Source organism: Phycodurus eques, chromosome 2, assembly GCF_024500275.1.
Source record: "Phycodurus eques isolate BA_2022a chromosome 2, UOR_Pequ_1.1, whole genome shotgun sequence".
NCBI classification, from domain to species: Eukaryota; Metazoa; Chordata; class Actinopteri; order Syngnathiformes; family Syngnathidae; genus Phycodurus; species Phycodurus eques.
In genome coordinates, this window is record NC_084526.1 from 1,401,686 (window position 1) to 1,424,443 (window position 22,758).

Sequence of the window (22,758 nt, forward strand, 5' to 3'; positions counted from 1 at the left end):
TCGAAGGCAAAAAAAAAAAAAAAATCAACAAAAAAAGGATAACTAAATAGTCCTCGGGCTGGGTCACGCGACTCCGTGGCCCCGCCCCCACCTCTGCTCCCCCGGGGGCGCGCGCGCGCGCGCGTCCAAGCGCAAGTGTTTATAAGCGGCACGAGGACGCCCAGACGCGGGAACATGCCTGCGCTCGTCAACGTGCGTGTGCGCGTGCCCGCGCCGCTGCGGCCGCCGCCGCCGCCGCCGCCGCTGCTGCTGCTGCTGTTGCTGCTGCTCCTCGCGGCTTCCGGCACCGGGAGCGGCCCCGTCGGGCCCCCCGGCTCGTCTCCCCCCGAGGAGCATCCGAACCGCGGCGGCGGGTTCCGGGTGGTCCAGTGGGAGTGGAGCTACGTGCAGACCCCTTACGTCATCGCCGTGTGGCTCCTGGTGGCCAGCGTGGCCAAAATCGGTGAGTTGATGACGTCACAGATTGCCGTCAGAATCCAAAAGTTGGTTGGGGGGGAAAGTGATGAGTCATGTTTCGGCTTCCTTGCGGTGGCCACTTCATTAGGTACACCTGTGTGTGCGAGACGTTTGTGTGTTTTGTTAACTAATACGTGTGTGTGTGTGTGTGTGTGTGTTACGTGGGTCTCTCTTTGGAAATAGGTTTGCGCGTGGTAGTGTTTGCGTAATTTTCTATATAAGTGTGCTATGTACACGATGTTAACGAAGAACCACGTTGCGTCTTGAACGCGCGCGCACAAAGTTGACGTGTCCTGTCAAAACGAGTTTGGTGATGATGGATCATGGACCGCATCTACGATCGTAATGGCGTTTTCGGGTAAAGTCCGAGGGGACGGAGGGAAAGTGCTTTGAGGCAGGATTAAACAAAAATAATAATAACAAATGTTTTGTTCACACCGGCAGCCGGGCCACGTCATTAGGGACACCCCTCCTGCTAGTTTTCATCCCGAAAATAGGAAAACAGGGCGCACATCCTGAGGGCGGAACAATGTCGCCGCAAAAGCTTCCAAGCTGAATATTCATGAGCTGCAAAGACTCCGCTCTTGTGTGTCACGTGTTTGTATTCAAACCCGCACGAGAAGACGTTAGGACGTCAACAGGTGGCGCTGTATACATGGAAGTGCGCGCGTGCGTCGGGAGGCGTTTCACATCCGTTGGCCCTCCGCGTTCGCACTTCAGCACCTTGCACATTCCCCCTATTCGCCTATTTTTGGATTGCCTATTCTCACCCAATTCTTTTTCAGTTCTTTTTCTTTTTTGATTCACTTATTCATTCGCTCGAAACCCGACGACAAAAGAATTTAACGTCGCCGAGAGAAATTAGGCAGAAAAGATGGAAAAAAACAGTTTACTGCTCACGACTCCAAGTCAGTCTGGCGAGGATTAAAATCGTGAACCGACTTCAAGCGACCCCCCCCCCCCCCCCCCCCCCCCCCCCCCCCCCCCCCCCCCCCCCCCCCCCCCCCCCCCCCCCCCCCCCCCCCAAGCGGAGAACAAAAGAGGGGAAGCTGAGGACTTGAACACCTTCTACTGCAGATTTGACACGGACCCTTTTCAAGTCTGCCGTGCCACCGGCCGCCATCGCGTGGACCAGCTCGCTCCAGTCTTCACACAGATCTTCAATAGCGCTTGGAACTCTACGAGGTACCGTCCTCTGTCAAACGCTCCGCCGTCATCCCAGTCCCCAAGAAAGCTGCAATCTCGGTTCTGAATGACTCCAGCGTTCAACACCATCATCCCCGAACTCCTCTCATCCAAGCTTCTCCGGCTCAGCGTCTCGCCTGCCATCTGCCGGTGGATTTACAACTTCCTGACGGGCAGGACACAGCAGGTGAGGCTGGGGGAGGCCACCTCGTCCGCACGCAGCACCAGCACCGGGGCGCCCCAAGGATGCGTCCTCTCTCCGCTGCTCTTCTCTCTCTACACGAACGACTGCACCTCCCATCCACCCGGCTGTCAAACTCCTGAAGTTTGCAGATGACACCGCTGTCATTGGCCTCATCGAAGACGGTGACGAGTCTGCATATCGACAGGAAGCTGAACATGCTCGAGACTGTAGAGATGATCGTGGACTTCAGGAGGCATCCTTCGCCCCACAGCTGCTCCTCACGCCGTCCAGCTGCCTTGTGTCAACCGTCGTGACCTTCGAGCTCCTGGGAATTACAGTCTCTCAGGGCGATCAACGTCGACACCGTCCTCAAAAAGGCCCAGCAGAGGATGTAGTTCCTGCGGCTTCTGAGGAAGCACGGCCTGCCACGGGAGTTGCTGAGGCGGTTCTACACAGTGGTCATCAAATCAGTCCTGTGTTCTTCCATCACAGTCTGGTTTGGTGCTGCTACAAAAAAGGGGCAAACTCCGACTGCAATTGACAATCAGGATTGTCGGAAAATTGTCGGTACCCCCCCCTACCCACCCTTGAGAACTTGCACGCTGCCAGAACTAAGACAAGAGCGTGCAAAATCCTCTTGGACCCTCCACATCCTGGTCACCAGCTCTTCCGGCTCCTTCCCTCAGCTAGGTGCTACTGAACAATGCAAACTAAAACAAGAATTTAATTTAGAATAAAAATGTATTTTTTTCTAGAAAAAAAATATTTTTTGGAGAAAACATTTCCTAATCTTATGAGAAATAGTCGTACTTTAAGGTACCACAGTTTTAGAATCACTCCTGTAAATAATAGCATTAATACTTGGTAGCTACTTCACGGGGTGGTCTGGAACGTAGCGCCCGTGATAAGAAGGTGAAACTACTTTCAAACGAGATTTGCAAAAATCCACGATATAAAATGAGATGGGTACAATTTGAATATCTTCGATATCGGGAGACCACCCCTCCTTGAGCCGTCACCTTATCGTGGTGGAGGGGTTTTTGTGTCCCAGGAGCTAAGTTGTCTGGGACTTTATGTCCCTGGCAGGGTCACCCGTGACAAACAGGTCCAAGGTGAGGGACCAGACAAAGCACGGCTCAAAGACCCCTTATGATGAATACAATGAATGGATTTAGGTGTCCCTTGCCCGGACGCGGGTCACCGGGGCCCCCCCTCTGGAGCCAGGCCTGGAGGTGGGGCTTGGAGGCGAGCGCATGGTGGCCCGGCCGAGCACAGCACAAAAGGGTAACGTGGGTCCCCCTTCACATGGGTTCCTCACCTGTGGGAGGGGCCATAGGGTTCGGGTGCATTGTGAGCTGGGCAGTGACCGAAGGCGGGGACCTTGGCGATCCGATCCCCGGCTACAGAAGCTGGCTCTAGGGACGTGGAATGTCACCCACCCCTCTGGCAGGGAAGGAGCCCGAGCTGGTGTGTGAGGTTGGAGAAGATTAGATATACTCGAGCTCGCCTCCACACACAGCTTGGGCTCTGGTACCAGTCCTCTCGAGAGGGGTTGGACTGTCTTCCATTCTGGAGTTGCCCACCCTTTTTGGAGTCCTTGGAGAGCGCTCCCGCTGGTGACTCCATCGTTCTGCTGGGAGACTTCAATGCTCATGTGGGAAATGACAGTGAGACCTGGAAGGGCGTGATTGGAAGAAACCCCCCCCCCGCCGATCCGAACCCGAGTGGTGTTCTGTTATTGGACTTCTGCGCTCATCACGGCTGTCAACTGATCACCACCTGGTGGTGAGTTGGCTCCGATGGTGGGGGAAGATGCCGGTCCAACGTGGTTGGCCCAAACGCATCGTGAGGGTCTGCTGGGAACGTCTGGCAGAATCCCCTGTCAGAAGGAGTTTTAACTCCCACCTCTGACAGAACTTTGCTCATGTTCGCGGGGAGGCGGGGAACATCGAGTCCGAGCGGACCATGTTCCGCGCCTCCACCACTGAGGCCGCCGACGGCAGCTGTGGCCGTAAGTTGGTCGGCGCCTGTCGTGGTGGCAATCCCCGAACTCGTTGGTGGAAACCAACGGTGAGGGATGCTGTCAAGCTGAAGAAGGAGTCCTGTCGGGCCTTTTTCCTGAGGCAGCTGATGGGTACTGGCTGGCCAAGCGGAATGCAGCTTTGGCGGTCGCTGAAGCAAAAACTTGGGCGTGGGAGGAGTTAGGTGAGGCCATGTAGAACGACTTCCGGACGGCTTTGAGGAAATTCTGTTCCACCCGCCGGCGTCTCGGGAGGGGGAAGCAGTGCACCATCAACACTGTGTATAGTGGGGATGGGGAGCTGCTGACCTCGACTCGGGACGTTGTGAGCCGGTGGGGAGAATACTTCGAAGACCTCCTCAATTCCACCGACACGCCTTCCCATGAGGGAGCAGAGTCTGGGGTCTCTGAGGCGGGGCTCTCCTATCTCTGGGGTTGAGGTCACCGAGGTGGTTAAAAAGCTCCTCGATGGCAAGGCCCCGGGGGTGGATGAGATTCCTAAAGGCTCTGGATGTTGTGGGGCTGTCCTGGCTGACACACCTCTGCAACATCGCGGACAGTGCCTCTGGACTGGCAGACTGGGGTTTTGGTCCCCTTTTTTAAGAGGGGTGTGTTCCACCTACAGGGGGATCAGACTCCTCAGCCTCCCTGGTAAGGTCTATTCAGGGGTACTGGAGAGGAGAGTCCGTCGGGAAGTCGAATCTCAGATTCAGGAGGAGCGGTGTGGTTTTCGTCCTGGCCGTGGAACAGTGGACCGGCTCTACACCCTCGGCAGGGTCCTCGAGGGTGCGTGGGAGTTCGCCCGACCAGTCTACATGTGTTTTGTGGACTCGGAGAAGGCGTTCGACCGTGTCCCTCGGGGAGTCCTGTGGAGGGTGCTTCGGGAGTACGGTGTACCAAACCCCCTGATACGGTCTGTTCGGTCCCTGTACGACCTGTGTAAGAGTTTGGTCCGCATATCCGGCAGTAAGTCGGACTCGTTTCCGGTGAGGGTTGGACTCCGCCAAGGCTGCCCTTTGTCACGATTCTGTTCATAACTTTTATGGACAGAATTTCTAGGTGCAGCCAAGGCGTAGAGGGGGTCCGCTTTGGTGGCCTCAGTATTGCATCTCTGCTTTTTGCAGATAAAGTGGAAGTGGAGGAGTTCAAATATCTCGGGGTCTTGTTCAGGAGTGAGGGAAGAATGGAACGGGAGATCGACAGGCGGATCGGTGCGGCGTCTGCAGTGATGCGGACTTTGTGTCGCTCCGTTGCGGTGAAGAAGGAGCTAAGCCGGAAGGCGAAGCACTCCATTTACCGGTGGATCTACGTTCCTACCTACCCTCACCTACGGTCACGAGCTGCGGGTCGTGACCGAAAGAACGAGATCCCGGATACGAGCGGCCGAAATGAGTTTCCTCCGCAGGGTGTCCGGGCTCTCCCTTAGAGAGAGGGTGAGAAGCTCGGTCATCCGGGAGGATCTCCGAGTAGAGCCGCTGCTCCTCCGCATTTGAGAGGAGACGGATGAGGTGGCTCGGGCGTCTATTTAGGATGCTTCCTGGATGCCTCCCCGGTGAGGTGTTCCGGGCACGTCCCACCGGGAAGAGACCCCGGGGAGGACCCAGGACACGCCGGAGAGACTACGTCTCTCAGCTTGCCTGGGAACGCCTCGGGATCCCCCCCGGAAGAGCTGGATGAAGTGGCCGGGGAGAGGGAAGTATGGGCGTCCCTGCTCAAGCTACTGCCCCCGCAACCCGACCTCGGCTCAGCGGAAGACAATGGATAAATGAATGCATCGTGAGACCACGAAAAGTGAACGGTGCTACGGCGGAGGGACGCGGGTGCGCTAGCGGGCGTCCTGAAATTTCACAGCAAAATGAGAACGTCGATGATGATGATCTCGTGATGATGATGGTGATCTCACGATGATGATGACGATGACGTTGCGGGTGTGCGTCAGTGTTCCACTTTTCGCAGCGTTTCACCACTGTGGTTCCCGAGAGCTGCCTGTTAATCCTGTTGGGTCTGGTCCTGGGCGGCCTGGTCCTTCTGGCCAATGAGAAGCAGCTGTACCAGCTGGAGCCCGCCCTCTTCTTCCTGTTCCTGCTGCCGACCATTGTGGGCGACGCCGGCTACTTCATGCCCGCGCGCCTCTTCTTCGACAACCTGGGCGCCATCCTCACGTACGCCGTGGCCGGAACGCTCTGGAACGCTTTCTGCACAGGATTCGGACTGCACGCCGCAAACGTCATGGGACTCATCGGTCAGCCAGCGCGCGACTCCCGCCGCCGCCGCCGCACACACGTGACACTCAACGCTGTGCGTTTTTGTGTGTTTGTCTGTATGTGTGTGTGCATCTGATTGTGGGTTTGTGTGCACATTTGTGAGTATGTTTGAGTGTGTGTGTGTGTGTGTGCGTGCGCGTGTGACCGTGTCTACAGACGAGCGCGTGCAGGCCGGCCTGATGGACTTCCTGTTGTTCGGAGCGTTGATCTCGGCCGTGGACCCGGTGGCCGTGTTGGCCGTCTTCGAGGAAGTTCACGTCAACGACACGCTCTTCATCATCGTCTTCGGAGAGTCGCTGCTCAATGACGCCGTCACCGTGGTGATGGCACGCACGCACACGCACGCACACACGCACATGCACTTGTGATGAGTGAAATTTCAAGACGATCCGTTGAACTCCACGCCTCATTCGGGTCGCAGGTTGCAGTGGCTTTCCCAGACTTCCCCGTCTAAAGTCCCTTTCACGCCGCCCACCAAAACCGCCCGTTTCCAGTTTCAGTGTTCTGCGCAGATGGCACCAATACGGGATGGGGTGTTTACGCTGCCCCACAAACTTTGCCAGCTTCGAAGGTCGTATCAAGTCCTTCTCACGCTGCCCATCAGAGCTTGCAGTTTTTTCCAGCTCGCCGTGCCAGCTCGGAAGGCGGCATCACAGGCGGAAACATTGTCCGCGTCTGTCAATGTGTGAAGTTCTCGTCTCCTGCCTCGCTGTGTTGAAAGGGGCTTCTGAGGACCTCCTGTCGACAGAAACATTCCCAGTCCACGCAGTCCCATCACAGAAGTGCTAGTAGGTCTGCTGCGAGGTTTCCCCCGCCACCAGAACCAAGTTAGCATGTGGCGGATTTCGGAGGCCCGGGCCCCCCGCGGAGACCGGATTCCGTAGCAACCGTGACCTTTCCGTCACCAGCCTTAAATCCCGGTGACCGTGGGAGAGGTTCAGGAATGTACATGGACCGGTCTGGACCGTGACATTCTGATTGACGGTTTGTTGAGCTCACCATCCGTCCTTACCTGACATACTTGGTACTTATTAGTACTTAGCATAATTCCTCCACCTCCCGCAGAGCTTTACTATCTCCCTGCTGGGAATAATCCATCATTTTCCCATTTGGAGGCTCTCAGCTTCACATTCAAAGCTGAAGGTCACAGTACACTTCATGAGGTCCTAGCAGAGATGGGATCAAGTCACAAGTCTTACCCTTCAAGTGTCAAGGGAGTCCTGAATCATTTTGTCTTGGGAAAGTCAAGTCTATTCACCTTATTAATACTGTCTTAGCTGCAGTACGTGGTCTTCACAAAGAGAGAAGACCAGCAGACCATTTCACCACGATGTCACATGTACTTCTGATGGCAACCACTCGCCAACAAAAAAAACAAAAAAAACCCTCCTTCGGCCAAGGCAGTGCCGTCATGAAAGCAGGTGAAACGGATTGAATGACGATTGTGGGAATTCACATTCAGACACACGCATAAGAATCAGTGCACAGCACTACTTCCTCCCCCCAACGATTGTTGACAAACATTTGTAAAAGTTCTCTCAAGTCAGATAATGTCATTGGATAATGTGTATAGCCTGTACTGTACGTACAACACCTCAACATGTCCTAAGTCAAGTCCTGTCCCGAATTAACTTAACTTAATCTTTAAAGTCCAAGCCCAGTCTCAAATCTTTTAGTTTTTGTCATGTCACAAGTCATCACGAGGCACTTCTGTCCAAGTGGCAGACTGAAGTCCCCATCTCTGGATCCTGGATCACGAAACTGGACCCACTCTGCGCCATGTCTGCTTTTACAAAGGAATAGTGCAAAGTGGGTCCATAACGATGGCAAACAGTACTCGTGATAAAGGTTTGGTGGAATCCAAGATCTGTAACATCTAAAGTGAATCAAGATCCCAATCTCAGATTGTGGTGGGACTCAGTAGTTTTGGACACGGGGACCCCCGAACCCGCTGGAGGTCCCCAACAGAACAGCAGCTGTGGCTCCGTCGGTAGAGCGACTCATCCACTGACCGAAGGGTCAACGGGCCGAATCCCGGCTCCGACTGTCTCCTGTCGAAGTGTCCTTGGGCTAGACACTGAACCCTAAATTGCCTACAGGTCTGAGTTGTAAATGAGAAACGTTTCTCAATTGCTTTACCTGGTCCAACAAACGAAATAGATGCGTAAATACGTAAAGCCGAACTCCACGAGGAACCCTGTCTGTCTTTTTCCTGGACTGGTCGAAAAACCTCCCCTGAACCGGAGAGAGGACGTCCTCCTTTTAGAGCAGGAGTGTCAATCTCCTCATAGTTGTGGTTTCCCTCAGAGGGCCCCCGGGTCGTGAGTTTGATATCTATGCTATTGAGGATTGAGCATTTCCCAGGAAATTTAAGGATTGTGGTCTCGCCGGACCGTCTTGAAAGGGACGAAAGCCAATCCAGAAACACTGTCCTGGATTTCCACGCCATTTAAGACTTTTATTGGCGGTGGAGCATTTAACGATTAAACCTTTGAGCACATTAGCCGCGCCCCCCCCCCCCCCCCCCCGCTAATCCTCATCAGAACTTCGAATATGAGCTAATCCTGCCAACAAGTGGACCACAGTGACCCGACCCACACTCGCTTACGCCAAGAACCGACACGGCGCCAGCTGGCATCCTTTCCATCTCAACAGCTGTCAATCACGCCGCCAACATTCAGCCACCATTTTGTGATTGGACACATCATATATTCAAACGTCATCGTCTTTGTTAGCATCTTGAATTGCCTCGTAGCTGGCTGCATGTAACAAAAACGCTGAAAAAAGACATTTGGTTCAAGCTTAACTTTCAAATCAAAGAGTCATTATCTATGAAGAGGAAGTGCCCCAAATTGAACAGGAAATGAAAGGGAAGTTGATTTGTCACTAAGAGTCTCCAAAAAATTGTTCAGCTATTCCAAAATTTCCAAATAAAGGCCCCAAATTACTTCTAATGTCTACCCTTTTTTGACCGATTCAAACCCTCCCAACTTTAATCAGTCCACCTCATTCCTATTCCATTATTTTTTTTTTTCAACATTTCTCAAATTCGATTTTTGGAAATCGCAGGAGTCGGCAGGCACAATCAGAATTTGCGCAGGAACTTTCGAGTTAAATGGAAGCTAGTGTCCAGAAGCTAACAGCTCGCGTCCTCGTGTCGTGTTCCAGGTGTTGTACAAAGTTTATATTTCCTTTGTGGAAGTTGGAGTGGAGAACGTGCAGACGGCAGATTACTTCAAAGGAATCGGTGAGTGGCGATAAGAAGGCAAAACGTTTTTCACGCCAAATGAACGCTAAAATCCTCGGAATGAAAAGACGTCATTCCGTTGTGTTGTTCGCAGCGTCCTTCCTGGTGGTCAGCGTGGGCGGGACCCTAGTGGGTCTGGTCTTCGCGGTCCTCCTGAGCTTCATCACGCGCTTCACCAAAAAGGTTCGAATCATCGAGCCGCTCTTCGTCTTCCTGCTGGTCTACCTCGCCTACCTCACCGCCGAACTCTTCTCCCTGTCTTCCATCTTGTCGTAAGTCGCGTCGCCTACTTGCCGGCTGAGGACAAAACCACGAATGATGAATGATTTTACAGCGCGGTACCTTGACTTGCGGCTGCCACAACTTAGCAGTTTTTACAGTTAGGAGCTGCGAGCCCAAATTTGGGTTCCATGCAGGCAAGGAGCGCCACGGGCGCCGATGCATTTTCAGTCTTGAAAACCGTATCACTGTTAAGCCAGGCACACACCGAACGACCATCCCCAACTTTTGACGCAACAATGACTGTGCCCGCTGGCATTCTTGTGTGGAAAAACAAAGTCGTACGGCGCCACCTGCGCGATTCTATTCAGCCACAAAGACGAAAAAAGCCGATTCCCTGCTAACGACCGCTAGCGACGACCTCCGACGACTGCTAAAGCAGTTGCCGAAGCAATCGAGCGGTCGAGTGAACTCGGTCCGGGCGGTCGGGTGTGCGGCTGGCTTAAGACACGACGTGATTTGATTGGCGGTGGCGGGCGGGGCGACCAATGGCGCGCGGTCTCTGTGCCCACCCAGAATGACGTTCTGCGGCATCGGCGCTAACAAGTACGTGGAGGCCAACATCTCGCAGAAGTCTCGGACCACGGTCAAGTACACCACGAAGACCCTGGCCAGCATCGCCGAGACCCTCATCTTCATCTTCCTCGGCATCTCCGCCGTGGACAAGTCCAAGTGGGCCTGGGACACGGGCCTAGTGGCCTGCACCCTCGTGTTCATCTTCGTCTTCAGAGCCGTGGGTCAGTGCCCCTCCCCGGTCACGTCGTCCATCAGACAAGAAAAAAAAAAAAAGAAGTCAAATTTAGTTTTTTGGTATGCGTAAATGTCTCCCATGCTGAAACTGAGACACTTTTAAGTCCTTTTTTCAAAAAGTTTCCAATTTTAGGCATTCACAGTAAAGGCAGTCCCTCTCCACTTCTTGCATAACAGTAAAGACAAAAGTGCATAACGGAAAAGACATAAGCAGCTTCTTAAAAATCGGTTTAATTATTGAATGAATTGATGATGTCATTGATATTTGTATTGCTATTGTTTTAGTTGTCACCTTGGAACGTCTGCCTTCCTCCAGTCCACACAGGCACACACGAGCTCACTGACTGTCCACGGTTGCTCTGCCGCACCCCGAGACACACTCGTCCAATCACGTTCAGACACGCCCCCATCCAATCACGCGCTCACCCAATCACGTTCAGACACGAATAGGTCTTGTTGTTTTCACTTACAGCAGTCAGAAGTTTCTCTCTTAGGGCCAATGACGAGAACTTCAGTTTTGTCCTGGTTCATGCCTGGATCAGACGACAAGAGAAATGTTTTCTTTCACGATTGCGCTACGTCAGACGGCTACAACACTACGTGACATTTATTCCGATCTTTTACGATCACGGGGCTTTGTCTCTTCAAATCAAAACAGGAAGTCCTGGATAGCGCAGTCTAAAAGTTTAAAAGAGCATCCATTGGACTAGTGTCATCGGGAGACCGAGAGATGTACCACTGCGTGTCGTCAGCGTCGCTGTGCAAGTTCACTCCGTGCCTCCTGATGACACCAGCAAGAGGGAGTAGATACAGACTGAATAGGAAAGGACCTGAAATAGAACCCTGCAGAATTAATAATACCCAGCAGTGACTGCTTGTGACTACTAATGACACTTATGATCACTAGTGACTGCTGGAGACCATTAAACAGTTAACAACCACTAGTGACCACTAACGATACGTAGTCACCACTTACAACAGTGTAAGTGTGTGCTAATGACCGCTGTTGACCACTGATGAGCCTCTAATGACTGCTAAAAGTTGCTAACAACAGCGAGTGACAGCTACCAACAGCTAATGACTGCTAATGGGTGCTGACAAGCGCGAGCAACCGCTAAAGACCGTTTAGACAACTCACAACCAATAATGACTGCTAACAACCGCTCGTAACCGCTAACGACATCTAGTCACTTACACTAACATCTACCTATCACTAACGACTAGCTCGTGCCCGCTAATGACCACTGATGTCTGCGAGTGACTGCTAACAACTGCTACTCATCACTAGTCACCGGAAACCAGCGCCGAGGACTCCTAAAAACCGCTAACAAGGTGTGACCTCCTGGGGCGTGTGCATATCCTCAGGCGTGGTGGGCCAGACCTGGGTCCTGAACCGGTTCCGTCTGGTGCCGCTGGAGAAGATCGACCAGGTGGTGATGTCGTACGGCGGCCTGCGGGGGGCGGTGGCCTTCGCTCTGGTGGTCCTGCTGGACGGCGAACACGTCAAGGCCAAAGACTACTTTGTGGCCACCACCATCGTGGTGGTCTTCTTCACCGTGATGTTCCAGGTATCGCAGCAAAACGCTCGGTTAGCAGTGTGGCATGCTAACAGGAATTGGGTTATGAAGTGAGCTAATGCTAATGCGCTAACATCTGTATGGGCGAATTTGTGACCTCATGTGTACGTCATCAGCAAAATCCAACACAACTTTATTGGCTTTGTTAGCTTGACAGCCAGGAGACAGTTTGACTGTTAGCTTGCCACACACGCACGCACCTACACACGCACATTCGCCTCCCCCCCACACACACACACACATACATACATACACTAATACATGTACACATTCTCAGTCACGCGCACACACACACACATGACCAGGGACACACAATCACGCAACAACACGCTGGCATACAAACCCACAGACACGCACGCACCTAGCCAACAGCTTGCCAGCTAGCCGCTAGCGTCTCGGGATTGGTGGGAATACGTTTGTTTATTTCAACATTTTCCCATCAGCGTGTGACTCTCAATGCAGTCTAAACATCCTGCCCGTCACCATGGAGACCTGCATGTTTGTTCCTTAGAAATGCGCGTGCGCGCGTATGTGTGTGTGTGTGTGTGTGTCCTAGGGTTTGACCATCAAGCCGCTGGTCAAGTGGCTGAAAGTTCCTCGCTCCACCAGCAGGAAGCCCACCATCAACGAGGAGATTCATGAGAGGGTCAGCGTGTGTGTGTGTGTGTGTGTGTGTGTGTGTGTGTGTGTGTGTGTGTGTGTCCCTATACAGTAGTGATGCACCAACGAAATGTTTTGAATTGAGATTTGAACCACGTGGCTATTCGGTCATCGCGCAAGCCCAAACCGGAGCGTCTCGAAGGCCCCCCCGCCCCCGTCGCCCCCGCCATAGTGGCTCCTTTCTTCCCGGGGCTCCGAACACACGGCGTCATTTGCTAAGAGCGGATTAATGGCGCCTGAATCCGATGCAAAGCGGCACGCAGAATTATGCTTATTTGAGCCGCCGGCCGTCTAAACGTAGGCCTCGCAACAAACGGATTCCTTTTCCCCGCCAGTCGAAGCGCTTGCACGTTTAGATAGCAACATAGTAGACCAGATATAGAAAACGCTTCGCGGGGTTTCGCTTATGTTAGCATTAGCAGCTAGCTTTGCGGAGTGAGCGAATAGTTTCGCAGCGGGCCGGCCGTCACCGTCCGAGCTACCGGTCGGGCTCGGTCGCTGTGGCGTTCTCAAGAATCAGTCTCGTCGTTCTTTTGTGATTCACTTCATGTACAGATCGAGACACAGAATCCAAATTGACGCGTCTTGTTTCCTCTTTGTGGCTTCAATTTTTAAAAGCGGCACGCGACAAAAGACATTTGGCTGCAAATGCGTACAAGGTTGATGCGACACATACATTCAAATCGCAAATAGCCAAGGCATCATTGAGGAACGATTACGGTTATGAAGTCACGATTCCGAATCATTTGTATCCCATTACATAATATACTGCAATGGCTGTCCCATGGTCATGCCCTCGACTTCATTTGGAAAAAAATGGAAATTCAGACAAATTGTTGTGGAAGTGAATTTCATTTCATGTTGGTGCACCACTGCGATCTTGTGATGATGATGATGATGATGATGATGACGACGACGATGATCTCGGCCAGGCGTTCGACCACATCCTGACGGCGGTGGAGGACATCGCCGGCCTTCAGGGCTACCACCACTGGAGGGACAAGTGAGTGACAGCGCAGCGACGATGTCATCTCCACGCGATGATGTCACGGTGCCCTGATGATGTCATCAGGTGGGAGCAGTTTGACAAGAATCACCTGAGCAAGCTTCTGCTGAGGAAGTCGGTGTACAGGAAGAGCGAGCTGTGGGAGGCGTACCAGAAGATCAACATCCGAGACGCCATCAGCGTCATCGACCGGGTAGGCGCCGCCCGCCCACGCGCACACGCGCCCTCGCCTTGGCGCGCCACACGTGACCTCGGCGCGTGTCCGTGTGCGCAGGGTGGAAACGTTCTGACCTCGGCCAGACTCTCGCTGCCCTCCATGACCGGCAGGACCTCCTTTCCGGACGCCTCCGTCGCTAACTACCTGTGAGGCGCATCGCCGCTATATATATATATGTGTGTGTGTGTGTCTCACATGGAGCCACCACTGGGTGGCGCCAGCGGAGGCCCTGAATTAGGGTGATAACAAACAGACCTGCCTTCCTCCTCGGGGGTCGTCGTGGCACGGGGTCGCCACCCGGGGGCGCCACGGCTCAAACGTGCGCCGGCGTGCTTTTCAGGCGCGAGAACGGCAGCGGCGTGTGTTTGGACCTCCAGGTCATCGATAACGTTCCCGGTGCCAAAGTGGAGGAGGGCATGGAGACTCATCACGTCCTCGCAGAAAACCTCTACAAACCCCGCAGACGAGTAACGCGCACACACACACACTCGCATGTGTTTAAGGCGCTTTGCCACATCATTTGAGCAATAACGGTAAAGACACGTCCCACTGAATTTCAATTGACTTGACCGATACGAGTGTTTGAATTATGTGTGCGTGTAGTACCAGTCGCACTACAGTCGTCACTTCATGCCGGCGGGCGAGAAGGAGCGGCAGGATCGAGAAGTTTTCCAGAGGAACATGAAGAGCCGCATGGAGACCTTCAAGTCGGGACGACACAAGCGGCACAAGAAGGAGCGAAGCGTCAAGAAGGTCAGGCAAATCGCAAATCGCAAATTCACGAAGCAATGAAGGAAAGTCGGCTGATCCGACAGCGCCGAGGGTCCGACTCCAAGGACGACGCCGGAGACGAGTCCAGAAGAAACGTCAGCCGGCAGGTCAACGGTAACGTTCGACGCCGCCGTCAAAGTCGCGCAAGCTAGGGGGCCGCGTTCACCCCGAGCGGACCGGACCGGAATATGCCGGCGGGTCCGATGAGCGGAAAATAACCACGATTCCAAATTTGCTTCGGAATTTCCAGGTCGGCCGCCGGACCGCCAATTGCCAAAATCCGCGGATAATTGATGCCCGTTCCAACTACATTGCGGAAAAACATGCTTATTTTTTCAAATTCTCGACGAAGCGGGGACCGCCAATGAGCGTTTTCGTGCTTTGTTCCCACCAACAAAAAGGAAAAAAAAAAAAAAAAAAACAAACACAAATGAAAACTGGAAGGAAAAAAATCTGCGAATAGGTGAACCGGCGGGCGGCTTCCGAAGCTAAGTATGTTTGTGTGTGTGCGTGCGCCTCAAAGGGAGTCACCACTTGGGGTCGCCAGCAGGGGGCGCCACCACAGGGCCTCAACGCATTAGCGCTCTCACCTTGACTCGTGTGTGCGTGTGTCAGATCCCGCGGCGGCTCCTCTGGGCTCGGAGGAGGGCGGAGATCAAGGCGAGCGGTCAGACCCTGAGAAGGAGGAAGACGTCGGCATCGTCTTCATCGCCGTGAAACCGGAAACTCCCCACAAACGGCCACACTCAGGTACACGCCCGCGCCCGCGCATACTCACTAGTCTGCTTTCAGGCCTCACCGGGAGAGCGGCGTTACTTTTCAATCACTTAGACGTTCCCCAAATTCTCACTTTAAACGCCGAACTAATGTTTTCAATATCGTGTTCTTGAAAATGGAGACGCAAACACGCAATCGATGACATATTGACACATACAGACGCACATGAATGACAGATGTGTGCGTCCTCAGTGGCGGCGGCGACGGGGACCCCCGGCGGCGACGCTCACCTCCCGTGGAAAGGCGGCGGCGTGCTGTGGCCGCCGCCCTGCGTGTCCCTGGAGGCCACCAAGGTGATCCCGGTGGACCTCCAGCAGGCCTGGAACCAAAGCATCTCGTCCCTGGAGAGCATCTCCTCGCCGCCGCCGGGCCCCGCCGAGCCCGTCCACCCTCGCGTCGGCGCTCTGTCCCGGCGCCAGGCCCCCCGGCCCGTCTCTTACACGCCGCCGGCCGGCACGGGGTTGCCCGCGCCGCCCGACTCCTCGCGCGTCCCGCTTGAAAAGGACGAAGAGGAAGAGGAGGCGGCGGACGAGATGATGCCGCTGGTGCCGTCTCTGAGGCCGCCGCCGCCGCCCTTGCCCGAGGCGGGGCCGGGGAGGAAGCCCCGCGTGTACCTGAGGAGTCTGGTGACGGCGCCCCCGCCCGGCCGAGGCCCCACTCAGCTGTGAGCGCCCGGCCGCGGTTCCTGTCTGTGGCGTGCGCGCCGTCTCCGGAGGTTTCCTCCGATCGCGGCCTCCGCTCTAGCTGGCCGCACCGCCACGTGTACCTCGTCTCCAATTGCACACCAAAAAAGTCACCAGCCCAATTTAATAAAAACATTTCTCCCCAGAAAAAAAAAAACTTTTTTTTTTTTTTTTTCCTCCTCTTTCTGCTGTAATAATCGGCATTTTCCAAGCGAGCGAAATGAAAGGAAAAAGGCGTTTCACAATTGCGCAATCGGCACGGTCCAGAAAAATGCCCCCAAATTGCCAATATTGGACAAATTACGCTAGCGCATGTAAATGGGGTGAGAGCTGGCCTGCAGGCTCACAGGCGGCCTCGAGTGGTCCAAGGCAAAATTGTAAAAAAAAAAAAAAAAAAATTGTTTCGAGGCGAAACTCCTCCTTCACATTCTGGGTTCTGTTTCACAAAGCAGGATTAGCCGGATCAGCTCGGTTTGAACCTGCGTCGAGTCAGAGCACGCCAGACACGCTAGCTCGAAGCCCTGTTGCCGCGGTAACCCAGAAACGGCAGGACGGCGGCGTGTCAACCGTGAAGAAACGCGTCAAAGCAACACAAACGAGCAACCGACGTTTGGGAACCGAGGACACGAATTGTCGGAGGAATTCTTTGTAAAATGGAACTTTTTGTAATGGTCAGAAGACCGTTACAATAGTCAAGTGTACTTGACAAATGCAAGCCTTCACTTTATTTACACATTAAGAATAGTTTGACTGGCGCGTTGTGCGCAATGCGTTGTGGGTTAATTACGTGGCCACGAGGAGGGCAGGGTGACATCGTCATGGAAACACAAACCAAGAAGAGTTTTACAGACAAAGAAAAAGGAGAGAAAAGTGTGTGGGGAAAAAGACTTTAATTCAAGAAAAGAATGAACACCAAAACAAAAATCTCAATTGTTTTGATACAAAATTCACAGTTTGAGTGTTAAAAGTGGAAAGGTAGAGTTTGCTATAAATATTCGCCGTTTTATTGCAGCAAGCGTGACTTCTTGTTGCGCTTGTGAAAACAGGCTGGGGGGCCGGCGCTCCTTTTAAAAACTCCCGACGCCCCACACGGGCGGAGTCGGTTGAGCCGTCCGGCTTCTCGAACCGCAACTTTTCCAACAGCAACCTTATGAACCGTCACTTCGAGAACTAGGACTTAAGACCTCAACTTCTAGAACCGGCTCGCCTTGAACTAAAAGGTCTAGAACCAGAACTAAAATCACGACGACTTCTTGAACCGCGACCTGAAGAACCACACCTGGTCGAACTACAACCTCGAGAAGCACAACTTGAAGAACCAGAATTAGTCCATGTCGAACTTCTAGAACCAGATATTGACAAACGAGAAGTTTTTAGCGGCAATAAATGATCTATAGAAACCTGCTTGAGCATACCCATATCCATCTCAGGGCCCCATCTACTAGTACACTCTTTGTCCTCCATAGTAAGACACTAGTTGATTTGGGCAGATAATATTCCACAAATCAACAGTCCATACAAAATCTCGTCTATGTCAGCGCACGCCAAGAAAGTCTCGGTCTTAAAGCGCCTCATCTATCGGCGCTGCTGTCACATAGTCAAAGCGGCTACTTGGCTTTGTCCGTCTCGTCGTCGTTGTTATTGCTGTCGTGGCGTCGGTGGGCGGCGGTCTCCTTCCCGAGGCTGGCGGCGGCGGCCGCCTCCTTCCTGAGCGCCCGGGGCGCCAGCCTCTTCTTGACGAAAATACTCTGCAGGAATCTGTTACTGAGGGCGGCGGGGAAGTAGCTGGTGACCAGGTACATGAAACCCACGCCGGGGCCGGCGAAGTAGCGCACCCGCGGCCGCGGTTCCCGTAGCGCCCGCTCCATGGCGTCCACCACGGGACTGAGGTCCGGGTTGGCGTGGCGAGCGAATTGTTGAAACAGTTCCTTGGTCTCGCCCACGTAGTCCTCGCCAAAGTCTTCCAGAAGCGCCGGAGAAAGAGAACCCAGGAGCTCCTGGTGTTGGGCCTCCCAGTACGCCGTGTTACTGCACTGACCTGATCGCCATGACAACAACAACGACGACGACGACTTTACTGAAGAAATTCGCACGGCGTGCCGTCAACGCGACGACAAATCGTGTTGTAGCTGTCACGATGCGAGCGGCACGCCGCCGCCGACGGTGCGTCGCGATTGACGCGGTACGCGCCGTCGCTGGCATCGAGCCATCGGCAGGCGGTGCCGCGCGAGCGTGACGGCGAGCGGCGTTACCCGTCTTGTAGGACGAAGGCAGGATGGTGCAGACGTGGACTCCCCAGGGCGTCAGCTCGTGTCTCAGCGTGTCCATGAAAAGGTTGAGCGCGGCTTTGGACGCGCCGTACGCTGCCAAGCACGGAAACGGTTGGTCGCCTGGACAACGGGAGGAGGAGGAGGAGGAGGAGGAGGATGACATCACTGCTTCGGACACGGCGACCTCGAGGGTCCGCAAGAGCAGTCGACACTCAACAAAAGGTTCGCAAGGTATCCGATCCGGATTCTCCTTCTGCACCTTTTGACCCGGTCTTAAGACCCAATTATTCGTATTGACGGTACTTGCACATATTTATTATTGTATGCGTTTCTGTGACATATTCTTGCCTTCAATACTCGCTGATTGCATTTGTTCTCGCACTTGACCTTTCCCGACCTCCGCGATACGTTACGCAAATATGCTCTTGTTGCAGAATTGCATTTTATGGATCAGGCCATGGAAAAAAAGTACAAGGCAAAGCATTGAGTGCCGACCAGCAATGTGAAACAATTCTAAATTGGATGTACAAATTCATGTTGTATTCGAAAAATACAACAACAACAACAACAACAACAAAAAACCCAAAAAAAATTATTCCTTTTTCAAATACAACATGACTGCGTTCGCGCGTACCGGCCGGACTGGAGACGGTGACCAGTCGCCCTTTGTCCCGTCGTAGCAGCGGCAGGAAGCTTTTGGTGACGTTGAGCGTTCCGAAGAAGTTGACCTCCATGCAGCCGCGGAAGTTGGACATGGGAGACAGCTCGATGTCGCCGAAGTTCACGCACACGCCCGCGTTGTTCACAAGGGCCCACAGACCTGCAACGCACGCACGGGATGAGGCGGCGGGTTTGCCGTGAACAGCGAACAACTGACTTGGACGCGCATCGCTTCCATGCACGTCCTGGACACCTTTGCACGCCGCATTTGATTTCTACCGCTACTATTACTATTTTATTGTTGAATAAAGCAATTGAAAGGGCGCCTGCGGCTATTCCCATCCTTCCTCTATCCAAACCACCCGTTACAGACGACAGTTCATTCTAGCCCGAACGTCGGACATTCTCGCTCTTTTATGCGTTCTTTCCTACTGGCAATCGTCTGACGTCACTTTTGACTTTAAAACTCACGGCGAAACGATGCAACGTTAGCTATCGAATTCATTGAATTCCTTTGAATTCCTCCCGGTAAAGACGCCGCGCTTGAAATCCAATTTTCCAAACGTTAGCGGCGGATCAAAAATGGCTTCCAAACCTGCAGGGATTCGAAAGTCGAACGGCGGCACAGAGAGCGGGGTCGGCCGGAGGTGAATTCGTGACTCTGCGGGGGGTCGGCCGTACCTTCGGGTCCCAGCTGCGCCTGAACCTCGCCGAGCGCCCGCCGCACCTGCTGCGGCTGCGTGATGTCCAGCTGCAGCAGCGCGAGTCGCTCCGAGCACGTCCGCCGCAGCTCGCCGGCGCCCTCGCCGCTCGCGTCCAGCACCGTCGCGAACACCCGGAAGCCCGCCGAGTCCAGATGGCGAGCCGTCGCCTTCCCGAAGCCGGAGTCGCAGCCTGAGTGGGCGCAACATCGTCGCAGACACACACAGAGAAGAAGAAGAAGAAGAGGTGGAAAGCGGGTTCTTCGACACAAAGAGAAGAGGGAACGCACACAGCCTAGAACTGAATGTGGGGACTTTGAAGGTTGGGACTATGGCGGGGAAAACGCATCTGCATCACTGACAGTCGAAGGACAGAAATACCTGGCAGAACCAAAGCAGGAGAAACCCTCACCAAAAAGCGCAGCCGCCTTAGTCCTGCCTCCATAAAAGGAAGTACTTTTATCCAAATAAAAACCATGGAAAAATACTGGGGTTTGAATTCTCTTCATTTAATTACGAGCACTAGTACAAGTAACAAAAGTGCCTTCCCAGTTCTAATGCTGTGGCCCTATCGCTTGTTTTGTAGGTGGCCACTCGCTTGTAGTCCATTTTATCGCCCTCTTGAGGGCGCCAGAGAGTAAACGATGCCGAATGAAGGGTCGGTACGTTGACTGAACGTGTCGACGCTTCATGACGCTTCGTCTCACCGTCGCGAGTGTGTTGATGCGCGATTGAAGACGCGCTCGTGCGCACGTGTGTGTTGATTGGGACAGTGAGCGATTAAAGACGCGTGCGCGTTTATAGCGCGTGTTGCTAGGATTGTGCGCGTGCTGGCGAATGATGTTTTCCTGTCGTCAAAAAGATGGCTTCTGCCGCGCTGCCACGGCAACGCTTCATCCGCCGCTTTGACAACGTAAAAAAAAATAAATAAAAAAAAAATGACACGCTAACACACACGCGCACACAAATGTTATGACTGCCCGATCGAAAGTCCAAGTGGGACAAAGATCTAATGAGCGTAAAGTTTCGTAGTCCGCCACATAACACGGCGCACTGAGAAGTCCAAGCGAAAGAAGGTTTCCGAAGTTCCGTGCTGGCGCCGCCCGGTCTTACCTGTGATGACCACCGCTTTCCCGCAAGCAGGCAGCAGTTTGTCCTTGTTTCTGTCGCGGGAGCGGAGGAAGCCCACCAGCAGCGGGGTCAGCACGCTCGCCCACGCGGCCAACATCCACCACGGCACGGCCCAGTCGTCCATTGCCCACGCCGCGCTCAACTTTGACCTCGTGCGCGAATGGGCGTGCGGCTGCCGCACGCGCTCGCTGTCCGCCGGCCTTGCCTCTTCCGCCTGCTCGCCGCACTGAACGCTCAGCGGCCGCTCACTCACTCGCTTTATAGAGCGCGCGCGCGCGCGACGTGCACGCTTCTCACTCGCTGTTGTGCAAAAAAAAAACCCCCCAAAAAAAAACAACAAAAAGGGCAGCGTCCTGTCCACGCGCGTACACCGGCGCACACTCACTCACCCAATAACACGCTGACACGTGCGCAAGGACATACACGCACACACACGCACCCATATATCCACTTATATATATATATATATATATATATATATATATATATACACTCGCGCGCACACACGTCAGATCAGCAGGTACGTGTGCGCGTGTTGCAGCTGACACTCCTCACCAGCTGGGGGCAGCAGGCGAACCGGCGGACTTCAGCTCCCATTTGAAAAGGAAAATGCTCACTTCTTAGCATGATTAGCGCACTTGACTGAGCGTTGCCTGACTTGGGCGCGCGCGGCCTTGGCAGGATGACCCCGTGCGCTAATTCTTCTTCTTCTTCTTCTTCTTCTTCTTCTTCTCGCGTGTTTAATCTGTCATTGTGTCATACACACTAACACACACACACACACACACACTATTACACGATGAGACAAAGACACAAGCAATGACACACGAGTGCGTGCACACATGCATACACACGCAAGGACACGCCAACACTTCACGCACCCTGACCCATAAACACACACATCATGCACATTTGCGCAGAGGCACACACAGAAACAATCGTTTTATTTGACAGCATATGTTATGCGTTACGTATGCCCGTAAAATGTTACACTCGCACACACGACACCGCGACCGATTGCAAGGCGATAAAGCAGTGTTTTACGACGCTGCCTGAAGGCAGCACTTTTCAGATCAGAACGTTCCCGCTGTCGACGGAACATCCAATGATGATTATTTCGTTTTGTTTTGTATCTCGCATCAACATCTTCAGGGGCTCGGCCGCCGCCTGACGCCACTGAACACGCCGTATGGAACTACTGCATGCGTTTGTTACATACGCAAGGTGGCATCAAAAATGAGCTAAATTAGTGTCTTTATATGTACATATATACATATATATATATATATATGACGATGTTTCAACGACAACATTCATGTACGACCAGTTGACTCTTGAGTGTGAATGTATTTGTTTCCTAAAAAATGATTCTGCAGTTAAAAAAATCGAAATGAAGTGACTGCAAAATGATATGAGAATTTGTGCAAAATACCTGATAAACAGGAGGGAAATGGGAAATATATTGTCGAAGTTATCATTTATTTGCTTAGCTTGCATGAGTGTTAAGGGCGATTTCGAGATGACTCAGCAGGAATCATCAGAGAGAAGGACGTTTTTTGTGTGGGACGTGAGGATGAAACCCAAGCGGGCATGCTGGCCTCCCTCTTGTCATCTGTGTGGCATCGTAGAGATTTGTTTTCAGGAGAGGTGCTCGTCAAGACCGTCAGTGTTTTTTTTTTTTAGATCAAAACCTTGCGGGCTGGGGAACATCTGCTTCCTCGCCGTCTCCGTTGCTCAAGACGGGAAAAAAAGAGAAACAACTCTTCTGGGGTCCGTGCGGGAATGTTGGCCCTTTGACAGAACACTTCCCTGTTTGTTTATTCTGGGATCGGGGGAGCTCGAGGGAGACCACATGTTCCCGCTCGCGAGGGTCACGTGACGCAGGAGACGTCGAAGCTCTGCGCCTGAAACGAGGACAAG

The 22,758-nt window shown here is 53.3% G+C and overlaps 2 protein-coding genes across 2 annotated transcripts; one reads left to right on the forward strand and one right to left on the reverse strand.

Annotated features, from left to right (window-relative positions):
- Positions 1 to 11: 11 nt before the first annotated feature.
- Positions 12 to 16,213, forward strand: slc9a5 (solute carrier family 9 member A5). Its single transcript, XM_061704585.1, has 16 exons — positions 12 to 442; positions 5,785 to 6,087; positions 6,266 to 6,429; positions 9,278 to 9,356; positions 9,451 to 9,628; positions 10,152 to 10,372; positions 11,751 to 11,953; positions 12,519 to 12,608; positions 13,555 to 13,625; positions 13,695 to 13,821; positions 13,903 to 13,991; positions 14,186 to 14,312; positions 14,449 to 14,598; positions 14,661 to 14,730; positions 15,232 to 15,366; positions 15,586 to 16,213. The coding sequence occupies exons 1-16, from the start codon at positions 175 to 177 to the stop codon at positions 16,059 to 16,061; spliced, it is 2,751 nt and encodes a 916-aa protein (XP_061560569.1). The 5' UTR covers positions 12 to 174; the 3' UTR covers positions 16,062 to 16,213.
- A 736-nt stretch (positions 16,214 to 16,949) lies between these two features.
- LOC133417096 (11-beta-hydroxysteroid dehydrogenase type 2-like) lies at positions 16,950 to 21,146 on the reverse strand. Its single transcript, XM_061704598.1, has 5 exons — positions 20,821 to 21,146; positions 19,688 to 19,900; positions 18,981 to 19,166; positions 18,329 to 18,466; positions 16,950 to 18,114 (listed from the first exon to the last, which is right to left on the reverse strand). The coding sequence occupies exons 1-5, from the start codon at positions 20,960 to 20,962 to the stop codon at positions 17,684 to 17,686; spliced, it is 1,110 nt and encodes a 369-aa protein (XP_061560582.1). The 5' UTR covers positions 20,963 to 21,146; the 3' UTR covers positions 16,950 to 17,683.
- Positions 21,147 to 22,758: the final 1,612 nt, after the last annotated feature.